At 40.1% G+C, this 20,000-nt stretch overlaps 2 protein-coding genes across 3 annotated transcripts in view; one reads left to right on the top strand and one right to left on the bottom strand.

The window, feature by feature from the left end:
* Window positions 1-9,569, top strand: part of LOC138013557 (uncharacterized) — a 31,474-nt gene extending 21,905 nt beyond the window's left edge. The window contains exons 3-5 of the mRNA XM_068860661.1: window positions 3,881-4,203; window positions 6,342-6,621; window positions 9,000-9,569. Of these exons, the coding sequence (XP_068716762.1) occupies window positions 3,881-4,203; window positions 6,342-6,621; window positions 9,000-9,290 (894 nt within the window). The 3' untranslated portion in view covers window positions 9,291-9,569. The remainder of the gene's footprint in view (window positions 1-3,880; window positions 4,204-6,341; window positions 6,622-8,999) is intronic.
* Window positions 1-20,000, bottom strand: part of LOC138013558 (uncharacterized) — a 58,635-nt gene that overhangs the window by 26,713 nt on the left and 11,922 nt on the right. The window lies entirely within an intron of this gene.

Raw genomic sequence — 20,000 nt, 5'->3', positions numbered from 1 at the left:
CCGCTTTTGCTTTTATGATTTCCTTCTTGTTTAAATTTTGCCACAACTTCATGCGAATATGTGAATAGCACCCACTGGTGTGTTTTGCAATTATCAAAGGCTTAAAGAAAACTAACTACAATTGCCGAATTTAGCTGCATATCCCCATTCGTTTCACAAGTCAAGCCCAAAATGCTAGTCTCTTGGCCAAAGAACAGCACCAAAAATTGCACTTTTTGTGGTCACTTTTTTAATCAAAAAACATTGCCCTAAAATCAAAAGTCTACATTTAAAGCAAACATCAAGGCCATGACTTGGTATCTGGCTGGGAATTTTTCTCTCTCTTTTTCCGCGGGCCTCGCTTTGGCCATTTATTGGAGCCAGTCTTGCGTATCTTAAGTTGCCTTATTCATGTCCTAAAATAATTATGGGTAATTCGGCCACAGTTCGACTCTTCCAGTCCTCGTTTCAAAGTGCCGGGCCACCCAATACTACTGGCAAACTATGGCATCGATTGGATTATTTACCACTCAAAACCAGCCCAAATAGCCTTGGTAGGTCCTGGAATCCATCTACAGTACGACCAGAGAGACAACTTCACTCGTGAACCGCCAATTTCCTTACGAAGCATGTTTGGAGTCTCAGTCAGCATGTAACCACCTCTCACCTCTGTTTTCTTTCAGAGGCTAGTACTTACTTACATTTCAGCCTCATGCCGGATGCAATCCCACAGCATCAAAATACTGCAAGTAATTCCATAGCAACTCCTTGTATGGGGATATTTAGCGGTCAAGACTATTTGTCGCCAAACGTCTACTGAAAAAAGTACCACACGCCTAGCTCGCATAGGGTTAAATTTCGACTGTGCAAATCATTATCTCATTTCACAGAAAAATAAAGACGATAGAAAGATCGGGGTTTGCATGGCAACGCAAAATTCCTCTTCTTGGAACCCCAAAAGACAAATATCTTCAGGTTTTTGTTTTTGTTTTTTTTTTACTCGGGCTTTCAACGGAAGCCAGGGTTAAAAAATTCAACCGTTCCACGGTCTTCATATTTGGCGGGAAAATGGGAGGTCATTATTCCAGGCGTTCCTAGTGGAGGCCCTGGAAACTGTGGACGAGAACACGACAGCGTGAGCTAAAGACCGCCGAGAAATACAGGGAAGAAACATTGGTAAGAATGATACTTTGTACGCTCGCCTCACATACAAAGGCACACACCATTCGCGGTACCCTAAAAGATATGGAGCGTTTTCGGAACGGGTCGGTCCACCAAAACTAGAGCTTGAAAGCTATGAAGACTTTAAAAACGTCTAGGCTAATTAGCAAAGTGAACAAGGGCCAGCCATAGGATTTGTATCAAAATAATGAAAATTTGATAAAATGGTGTAAAAGATTAAAAAGAAATAGGCAGTCTATGACCGTATGTGGTTACTCCTGTCAATTGATTACAGTAGAAATACCACTAGTAAACGAGAAATACTGAAATGAAATTGAGGAAAAAAAGAAACATTAAACTAAAGGAAAACGGTGATTGCTTACAACATGTATGGTATGTGAAGCTGCCTCTTAAAGGGGTGCTAAACACACCCCCCAAGTATGTTAGCTACGCCATGCTGATGAGCTGTCCATGGCTGCTAATTGACCGGGCGGAATGGTTGTGCGCATGCGTGATGTGTTGGCCACACCGGGTTGGTGTTAGCGTGTGTCACCTTGGTTTTATAGTTTTATTGAATGAAGGTTGGATTGAGATTTGATATTTGAGGAAGGCAACTGTCAACTTCAATTTTGGTGTCATTCCCACAAAGGGTAAACTGATATATAACAATTGTGTTCCCCAAATACCAAGAAAAACACATGAAAATCACGCAGAATCATCGTAAGTCATGTCTCTATGTAATTAATTATTAAGAATTCACTCGCTTAATAAGAAAACAGCCGTCTTTCATCGAAGAAGACTTCACACAAACAGGATATGTTTTACACACATTTAATTTCGCCAGCAATATGTCTTACAGTTCGTGTGTTGGGATACGGGCTACGTGTCTGTTGTAGTCTGAAGTCTGTATGCATTAGAAAAAAAAAACCGAAAATATGGTGAAGGAATCATTGAATAGTCAGCAATCTAGTGAGCCTTGAACCCCAACGTACGTAGACATAATGTTGTTCTGGTGGCAAAGTGTGCATACTATAATTGTAGTCGTGTTGTAATTTGTCATGGCTATATGAGGAGAGTGAACCAAACACAGTTTCGGTGATGCAGAAATATACAGCGGTAAGCATGGAGCGGTTTAAGGAAAAGCATACCAAAACCATCGGAAGTTTATCTTATTAAAAACATTGCAGAACCAAAAAAAGTACACAAAAAACCAGTGTCAGGTTTGTGAAAAAAATGAGAGGAAAACCAATTTTTTAGAACTTTCGAACAAGAAAAGTTATTTTTCTACCGAGATAAGTTTACTATCCAAGGACACGGATAAACGCCAAAAGAAATATCCCAAACACTTGAGGTTGTTCTTGCATAATTTCCAAGATAGTGAGTACAAGAGTCTAGCTCATAAAGGTATTTATACAAAATACAAACTAACAAACTATACTATCCTTCGAAGTTTAGTGTATAGCATAACAAACGACCTGGTATTTGAGAAAACCAAAGAGGTTCTTTTAGTCCAAACAAGGCTCTTGCTTGGGCCCGTTCTTATTTACCACTTACGTGAGTTCGCTGTGAAATCTCATCTGCCATCCGTTCACAACTATGCGGACGATACACAGCTATATATACCGTTTAATCCCGTTGATAACAACAGTGAGGCTGATGCCGTGATTGCGATTGAAAACTGTATTCGCGATGTTCGCGCATGGATGAGAGATGATAAGTTGATGCTAAATGACGACAAAACTGAGTTCTTGATCATTGGCACGGAAAGGCAGTTATCGAGGGTGTCCGTTGACAAGATCAAGATCAGCTGAGGTATCGCCCGTCTCTTCAGTGCGCAATTTGGGCACCTGGTTCGATTCTCATCGGGACATGTCGACTCATGTGACTAAGGCTTGCGCTAGCACGTTTTATTATCTGTACAATATCCGGCACATTAGGAAGTATCTGCCTCGTGAGTCCACCGAGAGGCTTGTTCACGCGTTCATCACAAGCAGGCTTGATTATTGTAATGGTTTATTGTACGGTGCTCCTGAGTATCAAATTAAGAAACTTCAAAGAGTCATGAATGCCAGTGCTCGATTAGCTTACCGCGCACCTAAGTATTGTCACATTACTCCTTTACTAAGAGAACTCCACTGGTTTCCAGTGCGCTTGCGCGTAGATTTTAAGATTCTTGTTACATTTAAGGTACTTCACGGTGTTGTGCCTAGCTATCTTGAGGATCTAGTCTCTGTCTTACCGGCCTCACATTACCAACTACGCCGTAACAATAATGGTATATTGTTAGAAAGATCTCGGCAAGGCTTTTAGTTAGATTATTTATTCATTTTATTTAATATTGTGATTCTTAAAAATTCTATATTTTACTAATTACTCTGGAAATTTTTATATTGTAAATATTGTAATTTTACTGAGTAATTTTTTCTTTTTTAATTTAGTTTAATAATAATATTGTAACGCGCTTTTGTTTATTTTTATAGAAAAAGCGCAATATAAGTATTAAATATTATTATTACTATTATTATTATAATATAATGATACACAAACACTGGAAAACTATGATCAAACTCATTTTAATGCTAGATGTTAGCAAACAACTGTTTTTGGTAGGAGTCGTTAGATGCCTGAAACACTTCAATGAGTGTCTGCATGTTCAAACCCTGATGGCAACAGTAGCTAAAGCATACTATCTGTAACCTAGTTTTTTTTTTTTTTTTTTTTTTTTCTTTTTACAATACAGCTCGGCTTCAAAAAACAAAGATCAACTGGTTTTGTGGACATCGACAAGGTGTATACGTCGGGACGGTATTTCTTTGGTCCTGACTTCACTTTCAAGCTGTTCCAGGCCAATGCACACTTTATCAAACTAGATGAGATTGCAGTCTGGACTGGAGACAAGCTCGAAATCAAAATCACCTGTGCTTTTCAGTACTTTCTAAGAAAGGACTTTCTGCCAGATTTGCATGAAGCGTACAATGTGAACTACGAACCCGTTGTCAGGGGAACCGCAATTGACGCCATAAAGGGAAGAGCCGCGAATTTACCGATCGAGGATTACATCAGGTTCGGTGCTTTTCCATGTTAGAAACAGTTTTTAGGTATACATTTGCCCACCTCCTGTACAGAACGTTTCTTAACCATTAGCAAAATGTATTTTTTGAGCATCATTATGAATGAGGTCTTCACAGGAAAATACCGTACTCTTACACCACACTCTCTGTCCAAAGGTGAGGATGGTTTGCTCTGGTCTTGGTTTCGATTTACCCTAGCTTTGCAATTAATTATTATCAATAAATAAATAAGGGATAATTAAGGGAATTGCAAACTTTTACCACTTGTTTTCGTAAACTGCCACATGATTGATTGGGGCGCATAGAATTTCACCCTAGGAAAATCGGTGAGACATAAGAAATTGTTTCCATATGGGAAGTAATCATTTCCCCGTGGGAAGATGGCTCATAAAGCTTAGTGTTGATTGTCTGAGCGTTCACGCTAGAATGGAAAATGGCTCGTTACCAAGAAAACATCGAAAATCGAACCCACGATCGTTAAGAGGCCTACCATTTTTCAAGATATTGCCCGTTCCGGAGTTCAAAAAAAGGACTGGGCACTAGTTTTCGCATTGTTGAAAAGTCTTTTGATTATGAAGTTAACCGCCACCACCAGAAAGATGTCCTAAAGGTTAGTACCATGACCAACTTTGGGCAGATTCTTTAGATAGTAATCACACTGTCGAAAGTTCAAATTACATATAAATGTGTCTAATATGAAATTGGCCTCTACCGAATAGAGTTTGAGGCCGTTGTGCTAGTAAAATAAAAGTGCATAATGGGCTCAACCCTTTGTTGAATTATGCCAGAAATTATGCCCAAGTTCCTGAAAATTATGCTACTAGATTCCTAATTTCTTCACAGAATGACACCCTCCCGGTGCACATACCAGCGATTCATAAATTATTGCATTCTAAAGCGTGATTCTCAAATGTCCTTCAACTGTTTGATTTGTTTCTTCTCTGACTCAGACGACTCTAGAATGGCAACACGGAAAGAGATAGGGTCTACTGCTAGGCAACTAGGCAAATGGGAAAGCAAATTGCTTCCGGTAGTTTCCAGTCCCAAATAAAACTGAATAATGTAATAGGCTATTTTCATGATGGCGTCATTTTACTACCAAGACCAGAGTGCTTTGCTAAAATGCTTTCTTATGGAGATTTTTTGACTCTCCAGTGAATAACGAGACAGTTGGTGAAATTTGACAACAGAAGCCATTTAATGCATTCTGGTCTTCGTAGTACAATTACGCAATCATGCAAATGGCCTATTCATTTGCTACTATTCTAAAAATCAATTAAATGCAAGAATAAAATTGTTTTAGCTTTAAAAAGTCTTTACACAGTAGAAAGTACAAATTATACTTCCCTACAGCTGTTTTGATTCTTTTCATATATATATATATATATATATATATATATATATATATATATATATATATATATATATATATATTTTTTTTGGAAAATTATGCTCGTTTGCCTAGGCTATGCCAAAGATCATTCTAGCACAATGGGCTCACCCCTACCATGTAATCTATACAATGTCTCCATTTTTTTCTTCTGATTTTCTAAATCCAGTTAGATGGTTGCATTTTTACCTTCGGTAAAGGGACTTATTTAGATATAACCTTTGTTGTGTCTGGCCTCATCCTTTTTACAAGACTAACATAGAAGAATCGTCTCCACTCACCATCGATCACAATTCTAGAATTGGCATTTTCTGAAAGATAGTTGGTGGCCATGCGCAAATCCACGATACGTTGTTCGCTTACGCCTAAAACGCTCAGAAGACAAACAAATACTTGTCATTATATTAAACAATGCCAACAACACGCAACAATTCGCAACACGGTGTACAAACACATTGCATCCAACCTTAAGTGTTGGGTCAACAGAGACAGGGGCGAATTCAAGTGAGCCCAACGCTATTGTGTGCATATGATGGATGGTGTTGCATAAGAAGTTCCTGATGCTGTGGATCAGCGAAGGTTCTTTATCCATCATATGCACACAGTAGCGTTGGCCTCACTTCAATTCTCTGCATACACATACACACGCTGCTTGGGACAACATTCCTTTACAGAGGCAGGAGCGTTTGCAAAGGGCTTAATTTAGATCAGAACTCATTGTTTCCCTCAATTGTTTACAGGAATCGACAGAACATTGAAAGCGAACTTTTCAAAGCATTGGCTAAGCGGGTTGATGGTTGCTGCCGACAGACATGTCCAACAAATGAAGAAGATATGCCGCCTTGTGGTTACTGTATCAGTAACAACCTCTGTAAGAGTGATCAAAAGGGGATTTTTGTAGAGGTGCGGTATTTCCAGTTACTGGCAGTCGACGTGCATGACGATGTCAAGAGTCGATACTTGCGACAGGTTATAGAAGCGGCAGAGGAAGAACGAGCACAGTTTGAATTGAGAGAGAAGGTAACGCCTTTGTTCAGAATAGAATAGGATAGAGTAGAATAGGCCATATATAATTCCTGTTCTCATAGTCGATTTGGCTAGTACGCAGTGGAGGCATACGCAGGAAAAGAAATATTTGCATCTACAAAAATTCCCCCGCATTAGCCACCCATTCCACGCTCCTTCTAGTCCATCTGTGAGAATGCGAACATGCTCTTGTCATGGCACTGTATCATAAAACAATCCTCTTGGAGAAATGGTTCAACTTCGAGTGAAAGGATTGCGCTTCCCCTACGAGATCAAGTTGACATAATATTTTGACACTTTTTCAGTTTTGATAACAATCAGGGTGTTAAAGAGATTCAAAGCAGCTCTTAACATTTATTCTCTTTCCCTGTGCATTGCATTTGGGCCTAGCTGATCATTATCCGTAACGTTTTACCTTATCACTGAAAAATTATTGCAATTCGATTGGTTGAGGTCATCGCTGAGTAATGCAAACATGTGAAAGTTACAAATAAATCGATGGAATTATACGATTTCAGTTGAGGCAAAAACAAACATTAGTATAATTTTTAACGGTTTTCATCCTCCCTCCAACAACTGCTGGATCGCTGTCCCATGTCGCTTCTCCGAGACGCCTCATATGCTTTTTAGGTAAATCTTTGTTGCGGCCTTTATTCTTGTTTTGACGCACATAGTTTTACCCTTGGAAAATTAAAATGAAATCGATCACCAGTCATAAAACATAGTCAAGAAATTGAAATATCTGTCATATAAGAGTGATAAAGAAACAACATGTTTAAATCTCAGGCTTGTGTGCTATATACTTGAATTATTCGGCAAAATGTACCACTCAAACTGTAGAGTTTCGTATAGAGATACCACGTGGTGATGTCCTTCAGAAGGACACTTGCACAAACGTGGAGGCCGGAAAACAGCGGGAAAGACCTCGATTTACTTCGGCTATCTGAAAACCTATCTTTGCTCTGCTGAACTTGTAAATATTCGCATTTACACTTGTCTTGATATATTGGTTGTTCAGAGCTTAAAAGCACGATGTGAATCGATATTTTCATGTTCATTGCATGTCTCTATGTCACGCGCTCTGGAGAAAAAAGATAACTGAAATTTAAACTGCTCTATATAAAAAAAAAGCATGCTATCGAGCTGAAAACTTGCAAGAAGGTATATTTTTTGCTTAATGAAGATAAAAACTCAATCGTCTGTTTTATGGCGTCACGTAAAAGCCAAGAATGGCTTACTGTAACAAATATTTGACGACTTCCAATTCTCCTACAATCAAATGTCCCAAAACGATCAAATCCCGCGCAATAAAAATCTCACGAAACGATACTTTGAAGTGTGGTAATGTGTTTTCGGAAAGTAAGGAAGTATTACTCGTTGAAAGGTTAAATGATAAAAAATTCCGGAGAACTTTAATTATGTGGAGAAACTAGATATACGATAAGAAAAACAAGTTATAATTGAAATAAGTTATCCTGCAAACAAGCTATCGCAAATATTAAAATAGAAAAATAAAAGGCAACAAAGAGGAAGATAGCTGACTCTCTTGACCATGTTAAATGCATCACCAGGACATATGCATTGTTATCGGTTGACAGATTTTAAAGTATAGCCTCTTCTTGAGTGTTCTTAATATTTTGAAACTCTGTAAATAACTCCACGTTCGGCGAAAGCAAAAACTGTTTTTACAAGTTCTCACTGAATCAGCCAATTAGAGAGTTGCCTGTGCGACCTGGGAAGCCTCTGCCTTTAAAGATCTCCGACTTGTCAAAAGAAGGATATAGGGGAAAATCGGCAGACGCTGTTTTATCAGTACTTTATGCGTGAACTGCACATGTGGAATGAGACAGTGGATGGGGCACATGTATATGTGGAATGAGGCAGTGTGGCTCAGTGGTTAGGGCACTTGTCTTAAGATTCGGAGATCCCGAGTTCAAGACCCGCTTTGATCCTGGTAGTCCCTGGTCCAACTTCCCAGCTGCACCTGTAAAATGCCAAATGGTTTGCCTCCGTCAACTTGAGATTCTTAGCAGCTGTTGTTGTTGTTCTGTTCTGTCTTTTCGTTGTGTTCAGATTGGCCATGAAAAGCCCCTGTGGGGAGCGGTTAATTAAGTATGTATTGTATTGTATTTTTAGAATTATCATCACAGTGAAGTACGTAGCATGCAAGAAGCACCTTCACAGAAGCCTAAAAATAATTCACGCTCGAACGGGACTAGACCCATGACCGCCCAATTACGCTGCACACAAGGCTCATCCAGCTGAGCTACTGGGATCTGTTCAGTAAAGCTGCCCGCAATTAGGCTCTTGCAGCGGATAAATGAAATGAACCCCATGGTTATCCTTTTTTTCCTTTATTATGTCCATCACAGGTTGTTCGTAAGGAAACTGAGAAACACAAAAACGAAATTTTCAACGAGGCCAGGGAAATTGGGCAGAACGCAAGTGCACAAGCTGCTGTTATTAATGCTCAGGCCAGAGCAGATGCCCTTGGTATCGTGGAGAAAGCAAGATCAGATGGTTTGAAGAATATGTACGCAGTTCTGAATATAACCACGGATGAAGAGAAAGCGGCATTTAACTACCTGAGATCACTGAGGCAGAACAACAACATAAAGCTGAATGTTGGCTATCAAGCGCTTGCACAATTTCAAAATAATTAAAACTGCGAAGAACCTACTGGAACTTTTGCAAAATGCTTTACTTATAAACGTTTACAGGATTTGTGTGCTCTTTCTGTAATAAGTAAATAACAAAGTTTATGCATAGGCGCGCTGTCAATTTTATCAAAATCTTTTAACGAAACGCGAGTTCCTTGTCAATCCAGGCAGAGTTCATATCCCGTTTCTTCAACATATTGAATGAACGGAGGGTATTAGAGGGAAATTTTCTCTTCACTGAATTCGAACGAGGAAAGATTGATTATGAGCTATCGATGAGCATCGTTTTGTTTGCAAATATTATATCTACAGTGACCTCAAATTTAATGCACAACCACAGAGTCCACACCCCGACAGCTGCGGCTTTTGGCCAAATGCAAGAAGTTTTGGGCCCCCCCCTCCGTCCACGCCCACCATAGGCCTATTTTACACACCCACCTTACTGGAAAATACCCAATATATTTTTGACTTATCCTTCCTGTATTATTTGAGTTTTCCAGCCTATCAAAAACTCTAACGACGTCATGAACATTTCCAAGAAAATAAGTATGTCACCCGGTTTTATCACAGGTGGCCCAAATTAAAGTCACAATTTGAATGGTCAGTTCAAGAGGGGAGTGGGGGGTAACTGTATTGCTTTCCAATTATGTTTTTTGACCCACTCCTCATGCCAGTGTGACGTGACTTAGCAACGGGCGAAAGTTCGGGTCGTTTGAGTGGAACGCCATCGAATCAACTCCACCAGAGGTCAGGATGAGTCAAGAATGACAAAGCCTTACGATAATCACGCTATCATGGCTATTGCTCACTAATTGCATGGTAAGTGTGTGACCTTCTTTATCTGTTATTGTTGGATTTGCGAGGTTTATGAATTGGCGGGACCGCCACTTTCTCTTTGGGACCAACAAGGCATCATAAATCAGTCACGTTTTCTATCTGCACTAAGCAACGAATAGCCTCAAGAATAGGAGCTTTTATCGACTTAAACATAGACACGTAAATTACATACATCTTTTTGTCGTTTGACTTAGCCGTTGTTCATATCAATCCTTTTGAGTGATTAGGTGGTTGCTGTTTTCGTGATTTCTCTCTTTATGTTTCATCGGTGTGACTTATTCACTGAATAGAGACTTATCCGGCAGAGAGCGCTATCCATCTTTTGGACAACTGAGGCCGGGGCCCAGTTCTTCAAACAATGATAGCGCTATCCGCCTGATAAATCACTATCCAGTGGATAAGTCATAGCGAAACCAATTGCGCTATCCAATGGATAGTGATTTATCCGGAAGAGAGCGCTATCCTTTTGAACGACTGGGGCCTGGACTTTAAGTTTTCCTGCAAAACATTGGATTCTAAATTTTTAATTTTATCCTCATTCACCCCAAGAAAGAGTTGCCTAACTTTCGTGTAAGTATATTTATTTATTTATTTTCTTTTGGCAAATTGGGTCATTACTTTTGCCTTGCCCGACCATTGTTACCAGCGGATTTGTGGTCATTAATTTGCAAGGAAAGCAATTAATATCTTCTTATCAGTTTACACTGTCCATAAAAAATAGTGTTGATGTTGTCATCAGGATTCAATGAACCCAAAGAAAACAGGATAGTTTCAAATCGTGAACAGATTCCAGGTTTAATTCATAGGACCGGATTAATAATTCCTTGAATGTTCTTTCGTTGAAAACGATGGATTATTCTCATGAACCTCGGCAATTTTGTTATTTTGTCAAATTAGTTGAATCTAGGCTGTAGAATACTGTTAGCAGAAGCAACAGCGGTGCCATTGGAATATTAGAATAATTTCAACAAAGAAAATAAACTAGAGCCAGATTGAACTTGCAATCCAAAAAAATAACCTAACTCTTTTTGTTTTTTCGGGATATGTTGAAAATTTGAACTCGAGACCAGTAATTCAATAACTTTTCAGCCGCTCTGCCACCTGTTGATTTTTGAAGGGATTGATATGGCGAACCATCAACATCTAGGAGTAGCCTAGTAGGCATTTTCATGAACCTCCTATTCTGGACTCGTAACTCGTTAAATTTGCTGTGTACTGCCCCTTGAAAATCCCACCGGTTTACAATACCTCTCGCCTGATTTGACCGAAGGCCGAAAGTTTTTGTTCTAACTCATCACAACTTTACCGTTTAATCCAAATAAGGAGGACTGACCCAACGGCGTCCTTAGAGACGCCCCTTCCCTCCAGGCTCAGTTGCATTTAAAGTAACTGCAAGAGTGAATTAGATCAGAGTGTTGTTATGGCATGGGTGGGCTCCCCAGCACAGTCACAAATGGACTTATTCCACAGGTAACCCAGGCTCACTGTGTGTGCCACATAGGTAAATATAGAGAACATATGAGGCGAAGTTTAGGTCTGGAAATTTGCTAGAAAAAAGTAAAAATCGATGAAACCTACCATGTGGTGAGCTGTTGTTGTCTTTAATACTTGCGCGAAGTTTCGGGAAAAGTGGTCCCTGTTCACCTTCCTTCATTGTATAATAAGTCCCCTTGGAGGAAGGGGAGTCCCGATTGGGACAGTGAGTTTTGCTTTGAGCAATTTGGGACTACCCTCCCTCCAGTGGGACTCATTATACTCGTCACCAGGCGTCCCGTGTTCAGTGCCATTTTGAAGGGAATACTTTGCGAGGACAACGGTTTTGGGCCGCTATTTTAGCAGGTTAACTTACAAGTTCCACGGAGCCTGGTGGCTTCGCGTTTTGCTACCTGGAGATGCTTTAGTGGATTCATGGTTTAGAAAAATTCATGTTCCATAAGCCTGGCGTGTTTATTTAGCGACTGGATTCGATTTTCGCGAAAAAAATCGTGCTTGTTTTGGGTCGATCGGAGTCTCGACGCTGGCTTCCGCCTCCTACCTTGTCACTATACTTTGAAGGAAAGTGAACGGGGACCATTTTTCGCCCCGCTACTTGTGCTTTACTCTCAGCGGCTTAGAGCACGATCAAGTATTCTACACGACAACGTGGCGAGAATGTGACAATTCGGATGCAAATATAAGAAATGCCTTCAAATTCTGCGTTATCTCTTCTTGGATACTTTCCTTCTACCACTTTATCGCAAAAAGGCCCGTAACATTTTAACCCGACAGCCTCTGGCGCGAAATTTGCATTGTTCGATTCCAAATTGTGAATCTCGCACGTAGTGCTGCGTTCGCATATGCCATCACCATTTTGATTCCTGGTTTGAGTTCGCTATTTCAACTTTCAGGAATTATGCTGTACTTAAATCGAGAAGCGCATCATAACCATAGGCAGAGACTTTGTGAAATGCTAACTTTTTCGCAGCCGGTATTCTACGGCAAAGCGATAGAGAAAAAATCAAAGCGATGTTTCTGGTTCGACCTGGAAGAACTCGTGTGGTGGGACAATTTTGTAAAAGGCATTGTGTTTTCAGATGAATGGAAGGAGAACTTCAGAATGCGCAATGAGAATTTCTACAAGTTGTGTGATGAATTGAGCCCCTTCATCCAATGGAAAGTTACGAACACGCGACTTCCGGCCGAGGTGGAAAGACAGGTAGCGTTGACCCTGTGTTACCTATCTGATGAAGGGCGGCTAAGGAAGACAGCAAATTCTTTTGGACTATCTCGGCCCTGTGTTTCCGTAATCATACGAAGAGTAACTAGGGCGGTAACTCTCCATCTGGGTCCAAATTACATGACACTTCCTATCCCCGGAAATGCAGTAGAAGATGCCCTGACCAATTTCTTAAATTCGTGTCCTATACCGCAATTTTTGGGCGCAATAGACGGAACACACATTGCAATAAGGCAACCTCAAGAAAATCCGACTGACTACAGCAACAGGAAAGGTTACCATTCCCTTAACGTCCAAGTTTGCTGTGACAAAAGTACTGTTTCATGGATGTCACGAGTCGTTGTCAAATGGCCAGGCAGTGTTCATGATGCCCGGATGTTTGCAAATTCTAAATTGAATGACCTACTGAAAAGTGGAAGTTATTATGCCAAAGAACAGAAACAATGGCATTAAGGAGGAGAAGGGAACTCAAACTTTTACAATTATCTATTTTGTACAAAAAAAAGAAGGCATTGCTTGCTCAATTTGGAAACAGAAAAGATGACATAAAAGAAATGTAAGAGAGAAAGAACGGAAGAAGGACGGAGAGGAGGAGGGGATAGAGGGATAGGGAGGGCAGGAAAAAAAAGGGTATTTGAAGGAAAAGGCATTAGACAGTCAAAAATTTAAACAGCTGGTTAATTAATATCAAATTACACATCTTAAAATCAGAGATCAATAGTGGTCCCGACCAGTTTCTGCTGATTTCTAGCCTTTTTGTTATCAGATATTTCTTTAAAATGTTCTTTAAAAACACTACAAACACTGGGATAATGACACTTATACTTCATCATTACAGTTTTTTGATTCTCTTTTACATCCTTGAGGGTGAAGATCCAATCCCAGTATTCTTACTAAGTGACCCAGCCTATCCACTTCTACCCTACTTGACGAAAGAGTAGGCTAGTGGGGGCTGAACAAGACAAGAACAACATTTTGGTCTTAAGCTTTGCAGTGCACGTTTTGTAATTGAATGTGCTTTTGGACGTCCAAAAGCAGGATTTGGTTGTCTTGGACTTGCAATGGACATTGACATAGATTACCTACCACATGTAATTTATGCTCGTTTTGTCTCGCACAATTTTTGTGCAGTTAACAATGAAAGTACAGGTGAGGAAACAGTACAAACGTCTATGAATTATGATAGGCAAGTTCAAACTCCAGCACTATCCAACAACAGGGGAAGAATGTTAGACAAATTCTAAAGTACTTTGATCTTTCAACTGATATACCACAGTAGAACTCAACAATGAAGAACAACATTAAAGCCTCATTTATGCTAGCAAGTTTTCTTTGAATAAGTTTTCCCTGACATGTGCCCTTGTTCAAAAACTGGTGTGCCGCTAGTCTTTGAACAAGGACAATTGTCAAGGAAACGTTCTAGTATAAATGAGGCTTAAAAATAGTCAAACAGTTCACAAGTGGCTTGAGATAAAACCTTGTGTAGTCACAAAATGTTGAAATTTCCATACATATTTGACATGCAGCGAGCTAAAATCCCCACCTAGGCTTGACATTTCTTGTTAAGATAAATATTTTTACCAGCCATAGCAAATATATTTTCAAAGAAACATTCCCCTGCTGTAAAAGTTAGCAAAACTAGCTGTCGTTAGTTCTACAATCAAGTTGCTGAGAGGCATGGGTCTTATGTTCGTTTGACAGCCCAAACTGCTTCGTAAACTTCTGTGTAAATAGAAAAACAAAGCACTTTTCACAGCTAATCAGGAAAGACCTACGTCCCTCACTACCTTAGTTGTGGGATAAGTAACAGCTAGTTTTGCTATCATTACAAAACTTGTAAATATATCTGCTACAAATAGAGATTTATCCTACTAAGATTAATCTTATTGTTGTAGAGCAGACCTAGCTCAGTTGGTTAGTGTGCGGCTTTCGGGCTTTCGGATGTTCCGTGATTTCAATGTCTGTTTCGACTTTCCTCTGGTCGGTTTTGCTATAGCTTTAAATACCTGTAAAATGGAGCACTGACAGGGGGAGGGAGGTAAAGGGCGCCACTTAGGCTTCCATTGATACCAGCCTCATACCTAAAGGAACTACCAGCGTTAAATAAAATGACTTTACCTTTACTTTATCTCATTTGAAGTTTCACTGTACTTCAAGTTTCATTTTTGTAGCAAATAACAAATTACTGTGCTTGTTGTAACTAATAAAATTGATATTTCCATAACTGGGAGTTTGTTCTACCTACTTCTTGATATAAATAATGCTTAACACCAAGGGACAAAGAGTAGTCTCAATGTCAATCATTCTCATAACTCGAGCCGTTCAAAAAAGGAGTGACGCCAGTGGTACGAACTTTGCTGTCACAACAATAACCGAAAAGATCAATTTTGCAGTTTAAAGTGTTTAATATACCATTCAATTTTTTTAGCTGAAATAAAACAACTGGATGTTATCGACATTTCTTGTTCTTATTCCGGATCCGGTTCCGTTTCAGGATCCGGTTCCGGATTTGACCTTTTCCAGACGTCTTTAACTTCTCTTGTTGTAGTTATTGAGCTTGCTGTTAAGAATATTTCGCCTTTGCGTCACACTCGCCGACTCTGCTTCAGTTACTGATTCATCATTCGATACATTAACCTAGTTACTCGAAGTATGAGAAGTATTACTGGCATCTAAAGGTGTAGGAGATGGGTTTGTTGAGTAGGTCGTTTCTCTTCGCTCATCACCATTTGCCAATATTTGTACTTTCAAGGCCAGCTGCAAGTTGCTGCGTTGCCGGGGATCCTCCCCAAATACCTTCTCTATGTTCATAGTATAGTAACACCACACGTCCATGTCCACTCCGTTTCCCTGTATCAACAGCTTGTCTATACTTTAACCTTATTGATTTCAGTTTGTTGGTAAGACGCTGTTTGGAGATTTCTTCTCTCTTGTCAATAGAATCTTTTCCCGAGCCTGTTGAATTATGTATCTTTTTCCTTAAGCAATCCAAAATGTCACTATATCTAATCTGGACTCAGTGGATCCTCGGCCGTTTTACTGATTGTGTATTCATTGGTTACTTTTAAAAGGAGTTGGACTTCATCGTCAGTCCAGGTGAATTTAATTCCCTGCGTAGCTGGCGGTATTGTTGGCATGAGAGACATAAGCTGCACGGAGAATGGGGAAGGGGGCTGTGAAATACCGCCTGCTCGAAAACTGCTGCTTTTTAAATGCCGCCCAATTCGAATTCAATTACGAACAGTCAATCAGAGTAAAGCTGTATATACGAAATCAAGTTGTTTATTTCAAGTGTCAATATTTAGTGGTAAAACTTGAAAGCAGCATGCACGGAAGATGGGAAAATAGCAAACACCGATGTTAATTTGCAAAGCATGGAGAGGGGATATACACCAAAGAAGCTAGTAAAATGAGGAAGACTGTCAAGTAAAACCGCGAACGATTGTTGTATATTATGCGCACGTACTCTGAAATTACAATTCGGAGATTATTAAAAAAAACACCCTTTTAATTATCGACCGAAACCGTGTTTAAATCAAGGGAAAGAACGAACGAATCACCGATCGACGATGCAAACAAGGGAAGGCATGACACCTCAAGCCAAGCCAAGAACTCTCTAGCGGAATGTCGATTTGGTATCTAATGAAACTACTCAAGTAAAAGTTCTGATCGTTAATCCAAGTTCCCGTGTTGTGTTTACTCCGTTTGACGAGACAACTACATCAATGATCTGAAATTGTAAAACTGTTGCCAACTTAGTCTCGCAGAACCTGAATGTGCGAACTGAGAGCACGGAGACCCATAATTTGCCTCAAATTCTGTATTTAAGAGATCGAGCCCAGACTAAAAGTAAATTGAAGGCAAAAATACCCTTGCACTGACGACCGCAGTGTCTGCAAAACGATCACAAGGAACGTTTAGACAAAGTTAATCAGGCTTTGGAGTTTGCAGATGATTCACATGATGGAGGATAAATTGCATTTGCATTTAAAACCAATGTGCACGCAAGTCAAGGAGGCTCACAAAACGTAATGCACTGCTGGTAGTTTGTGGTGCAACTGCGCACATCATGACAGATGTCCAAGCTCACCAAATTTGACAATGCATTCAAGCCGGACAAACACAACAGCTACATTGAGCTGGCAAGTGGAACAAGATCAAACAATGTTGCACTTAAGAGAGGGGATGTAGAAATAATGATCAAGGATTCAACTGGAAATCTGATCAAGGGAACTCTGAGGGATGCTCTGTACATTCCATCATATCCTCAAGATATATTTCGGTGCAAGCCGCAACTGAGACGGGTGGTAGTGTTACTTTCCTGCCCGATTCTGCTGAGCTTGTTTACAAGGACGGTACTACGTTTAACATCGAGAAACATGGTAGATTATATTATCTAAATACATGTGATGATAAGGTTGATTCTGATTCTGTTAGCTATGCACATAATTTGAAAGACTGGCATGAAATTCTGGGACACTGTGACTATGAGGACTTCCTGGAATTAGAACATGTAGTAGATGGCATGAAGCTGAGCCACACCAATGATTGTGAGGTTTGTGCACTAGGAAAAATGACACAAACTAGAAATAGGAAACCTGATGCAAAAGCGAAAAAGCCATTAGAACTAGTCCACACCGACTTTGCTGGACCCGTTGACCCAGTCTCTAGACTGAAAGGTTATCGATACTGTCTAGCATTTACACATGATTTTTCAGGGGCATAGTTTGTATATTTCCTGAAGAATAAGACCGATACTGTACATGTAACTGCCACGGAGATATTTCTAGCGGACTCAGCACCATTTGGTGAGGTCAAATATATACGGTCAGACAACTGTGTGGAATTTACGTCTCAAGAGTTCGAATCCCTTCTGAGAGTAAACAAGATAAGGCATGATGCCTCTGCACCTTATTCTCCTCACCAAAATGGAACTTCCGAGTGTCACTGGAGAACTCCCTTCGAAATGGGTAGATGTTTACTTTTACAGAGTGGTCTAAGTAAATGATTTTGGCCATATGCAGTGATGGCAGCTACATACACACGCCATGGAGCTATAACAATCGTTTAAGGCAAACACCCTATTTTTCTTTGACAAGGCGTAAACCTAACTTGTCTAACATGAGGATTTTTGGATCCGAGTGCGTTGCTTAGACACACAAGAAGCAGAAATTAGACCCTAGGTGTAACAAAGGGATTTTTGTAGGGTATGATAAAGGAAACCCTACTTACCCAGTGTATTTCCTAGAAACCGGTAAAGTATTGAAGTACACGGTAGTTAAATTCAATGCAAAGGATGTCAGTGAACAGCAAGTTCAAACAGAACCCTTGTCCTGTGAAGACAGAGATCTTATACTCTCACCACAAAACACTGAGGGGGTATTTACATGAGACCGAGACGAACTCAGACCGGCACGAGTTCGTATCGGCCTCCTTCCTTTTTATGCGTTTACATAATACCGACCTGACAATGAACTCAGACCGATCTGACTTCGTCTCTGTTGCTACACCGAGACGAGAAATTCTTCACGGTACCGGTCTGAGTTCGTATCAGTCTCATGTAAATGCCAACAAAACTCAGACCGGGTGCAGAAATTTCAAGCTTGTATGCTGTTAGGTCAGCCATATAAAACATATCGTTTCATCCGAAAACCAGACACCAAGCATCTCGTCCCAGTTTCATGTACACGGCTACAAAAATTTCATATCGGTACAAGTTCATACCGGTCTGAGTTCGTCCCGGTCTCATGTAAATACCCCCTAATACTAATGAATTTAGTACCCTCTGATACTGACAGTTTAAAAAAGATCCCACTGACCAGACAGAGCCGATAAGTAATAGTGAAAGATGCGGCATTTTACATATTTACATACATACATACATTGTCTTATTTGGTGTCTTATACATCTTTTGAATGATTCTGATATAAATCGTTGAGGAGCAAGGGTGGAACAATCGGTTAGTGCGCGCTCTTGATGCAAGAGGTCCCGAGTTCGATCCCCTGATCCCACATTCTTGTCTCGACTTCTTTCCTTTCAGTACTTTGCCTAAGTAACTTTAAATACCCTTAAAACGGAGCACTGATGGAAAGAGGGGGCTAATACTTCCTGGGAGAATACCCTCCAGAGGGTAAAGGAATTACCGAAGTTAAATAAGGTGTACCTTTACCTTTGAACGCTTTGGGATGGCCAATTGTAAACCAAGGGCCACACCCTGGAAGCCGAAACTCGATTTTGGAAGTAAGATTCCTTTTGACCCTATGAGGTATCGTGAAGTTGTTGGTAGTTTAATTTACGCTTTGACATGCACTAGGCCAGCTATATGCTGGGTCGTTACCAGACTGTCTTAGTTCCCGTCTAATCCACGCGAGGAACACTGGACTGCAGCGATGCATGTATTGAGATATCTTAAGGGTACTCTTGACTATGACTAAGCTATGTTATAGGAAGTGTGACGAACGCTTAACTCTCACAGGTTACAACGATGCTGACTAGGCTTCATCGACAGATGATCTACGTAGTACCAGTGGGTACCGCTTATATCCTGGAAATCCAGAAAACAACCAACCGTAGCTCTGTCATCTTACGAGGCAGAGTATATTGCATTCGCAACGGCAGCGCAGGAGGGCCCGTACCTTACTCAGTTTATGAATAATATCGGTGAAGTATGTGTCTGTGACCCTGTAGTGATTTTGAACATAATCAGGGCACTATCGTTATCATTTTAGTCGCAAAGTGCAAGATGCCGGTAAAGTAGTGATCAAATATTGGCCCCACTACCGACATGGTAGCTGATGTAATGACTAAACCGACGACAAAGTTTAAGTTATATCTTTGGTTAAGCGTTCACGTTCTATTGCAAGCTTGTAACTATTGGTATTTACAGTAGGCTTATTTAAGTGTACATGCCAATATAGATTGTAGTTATCACGGTAGATTTTACCTTTAATTTAGCACTTGGTAATACACATAAATTATTTTGTAAGTTAGATTTAAGTGAGATCAAGCGAGGGTGTTGGAAGTGATCTCAAATTGTTGGGTTGCCTGTGTATAATTATATTACCGACGAGAGGTGTGGCGTGCTTTTCATGTTTTCAATAAAAACAATCTATTTCCATCTCAATCATGAACGTCGAAAGATGACTACCATGCATGTCAAG

This window comes from Montipora capricornis, chromosome 8 (assembly GCF_036669925.1).
Source record: "Montipora capricornis isolate CH-2021 chromosome 8, ASM3666992v2, whole genome shotgun sequence".
Lineage (NCBI taxonomy): Eukaryota > Metazoa > Cnidaria > Anthozoa > Scleractinia > Acroporidae > Montipora > Montipora capricornis.
Note: the sequence above shows the minus strand (reverse complement) of the source record. Positions and strands in the feature narration are given on the sequence as shown.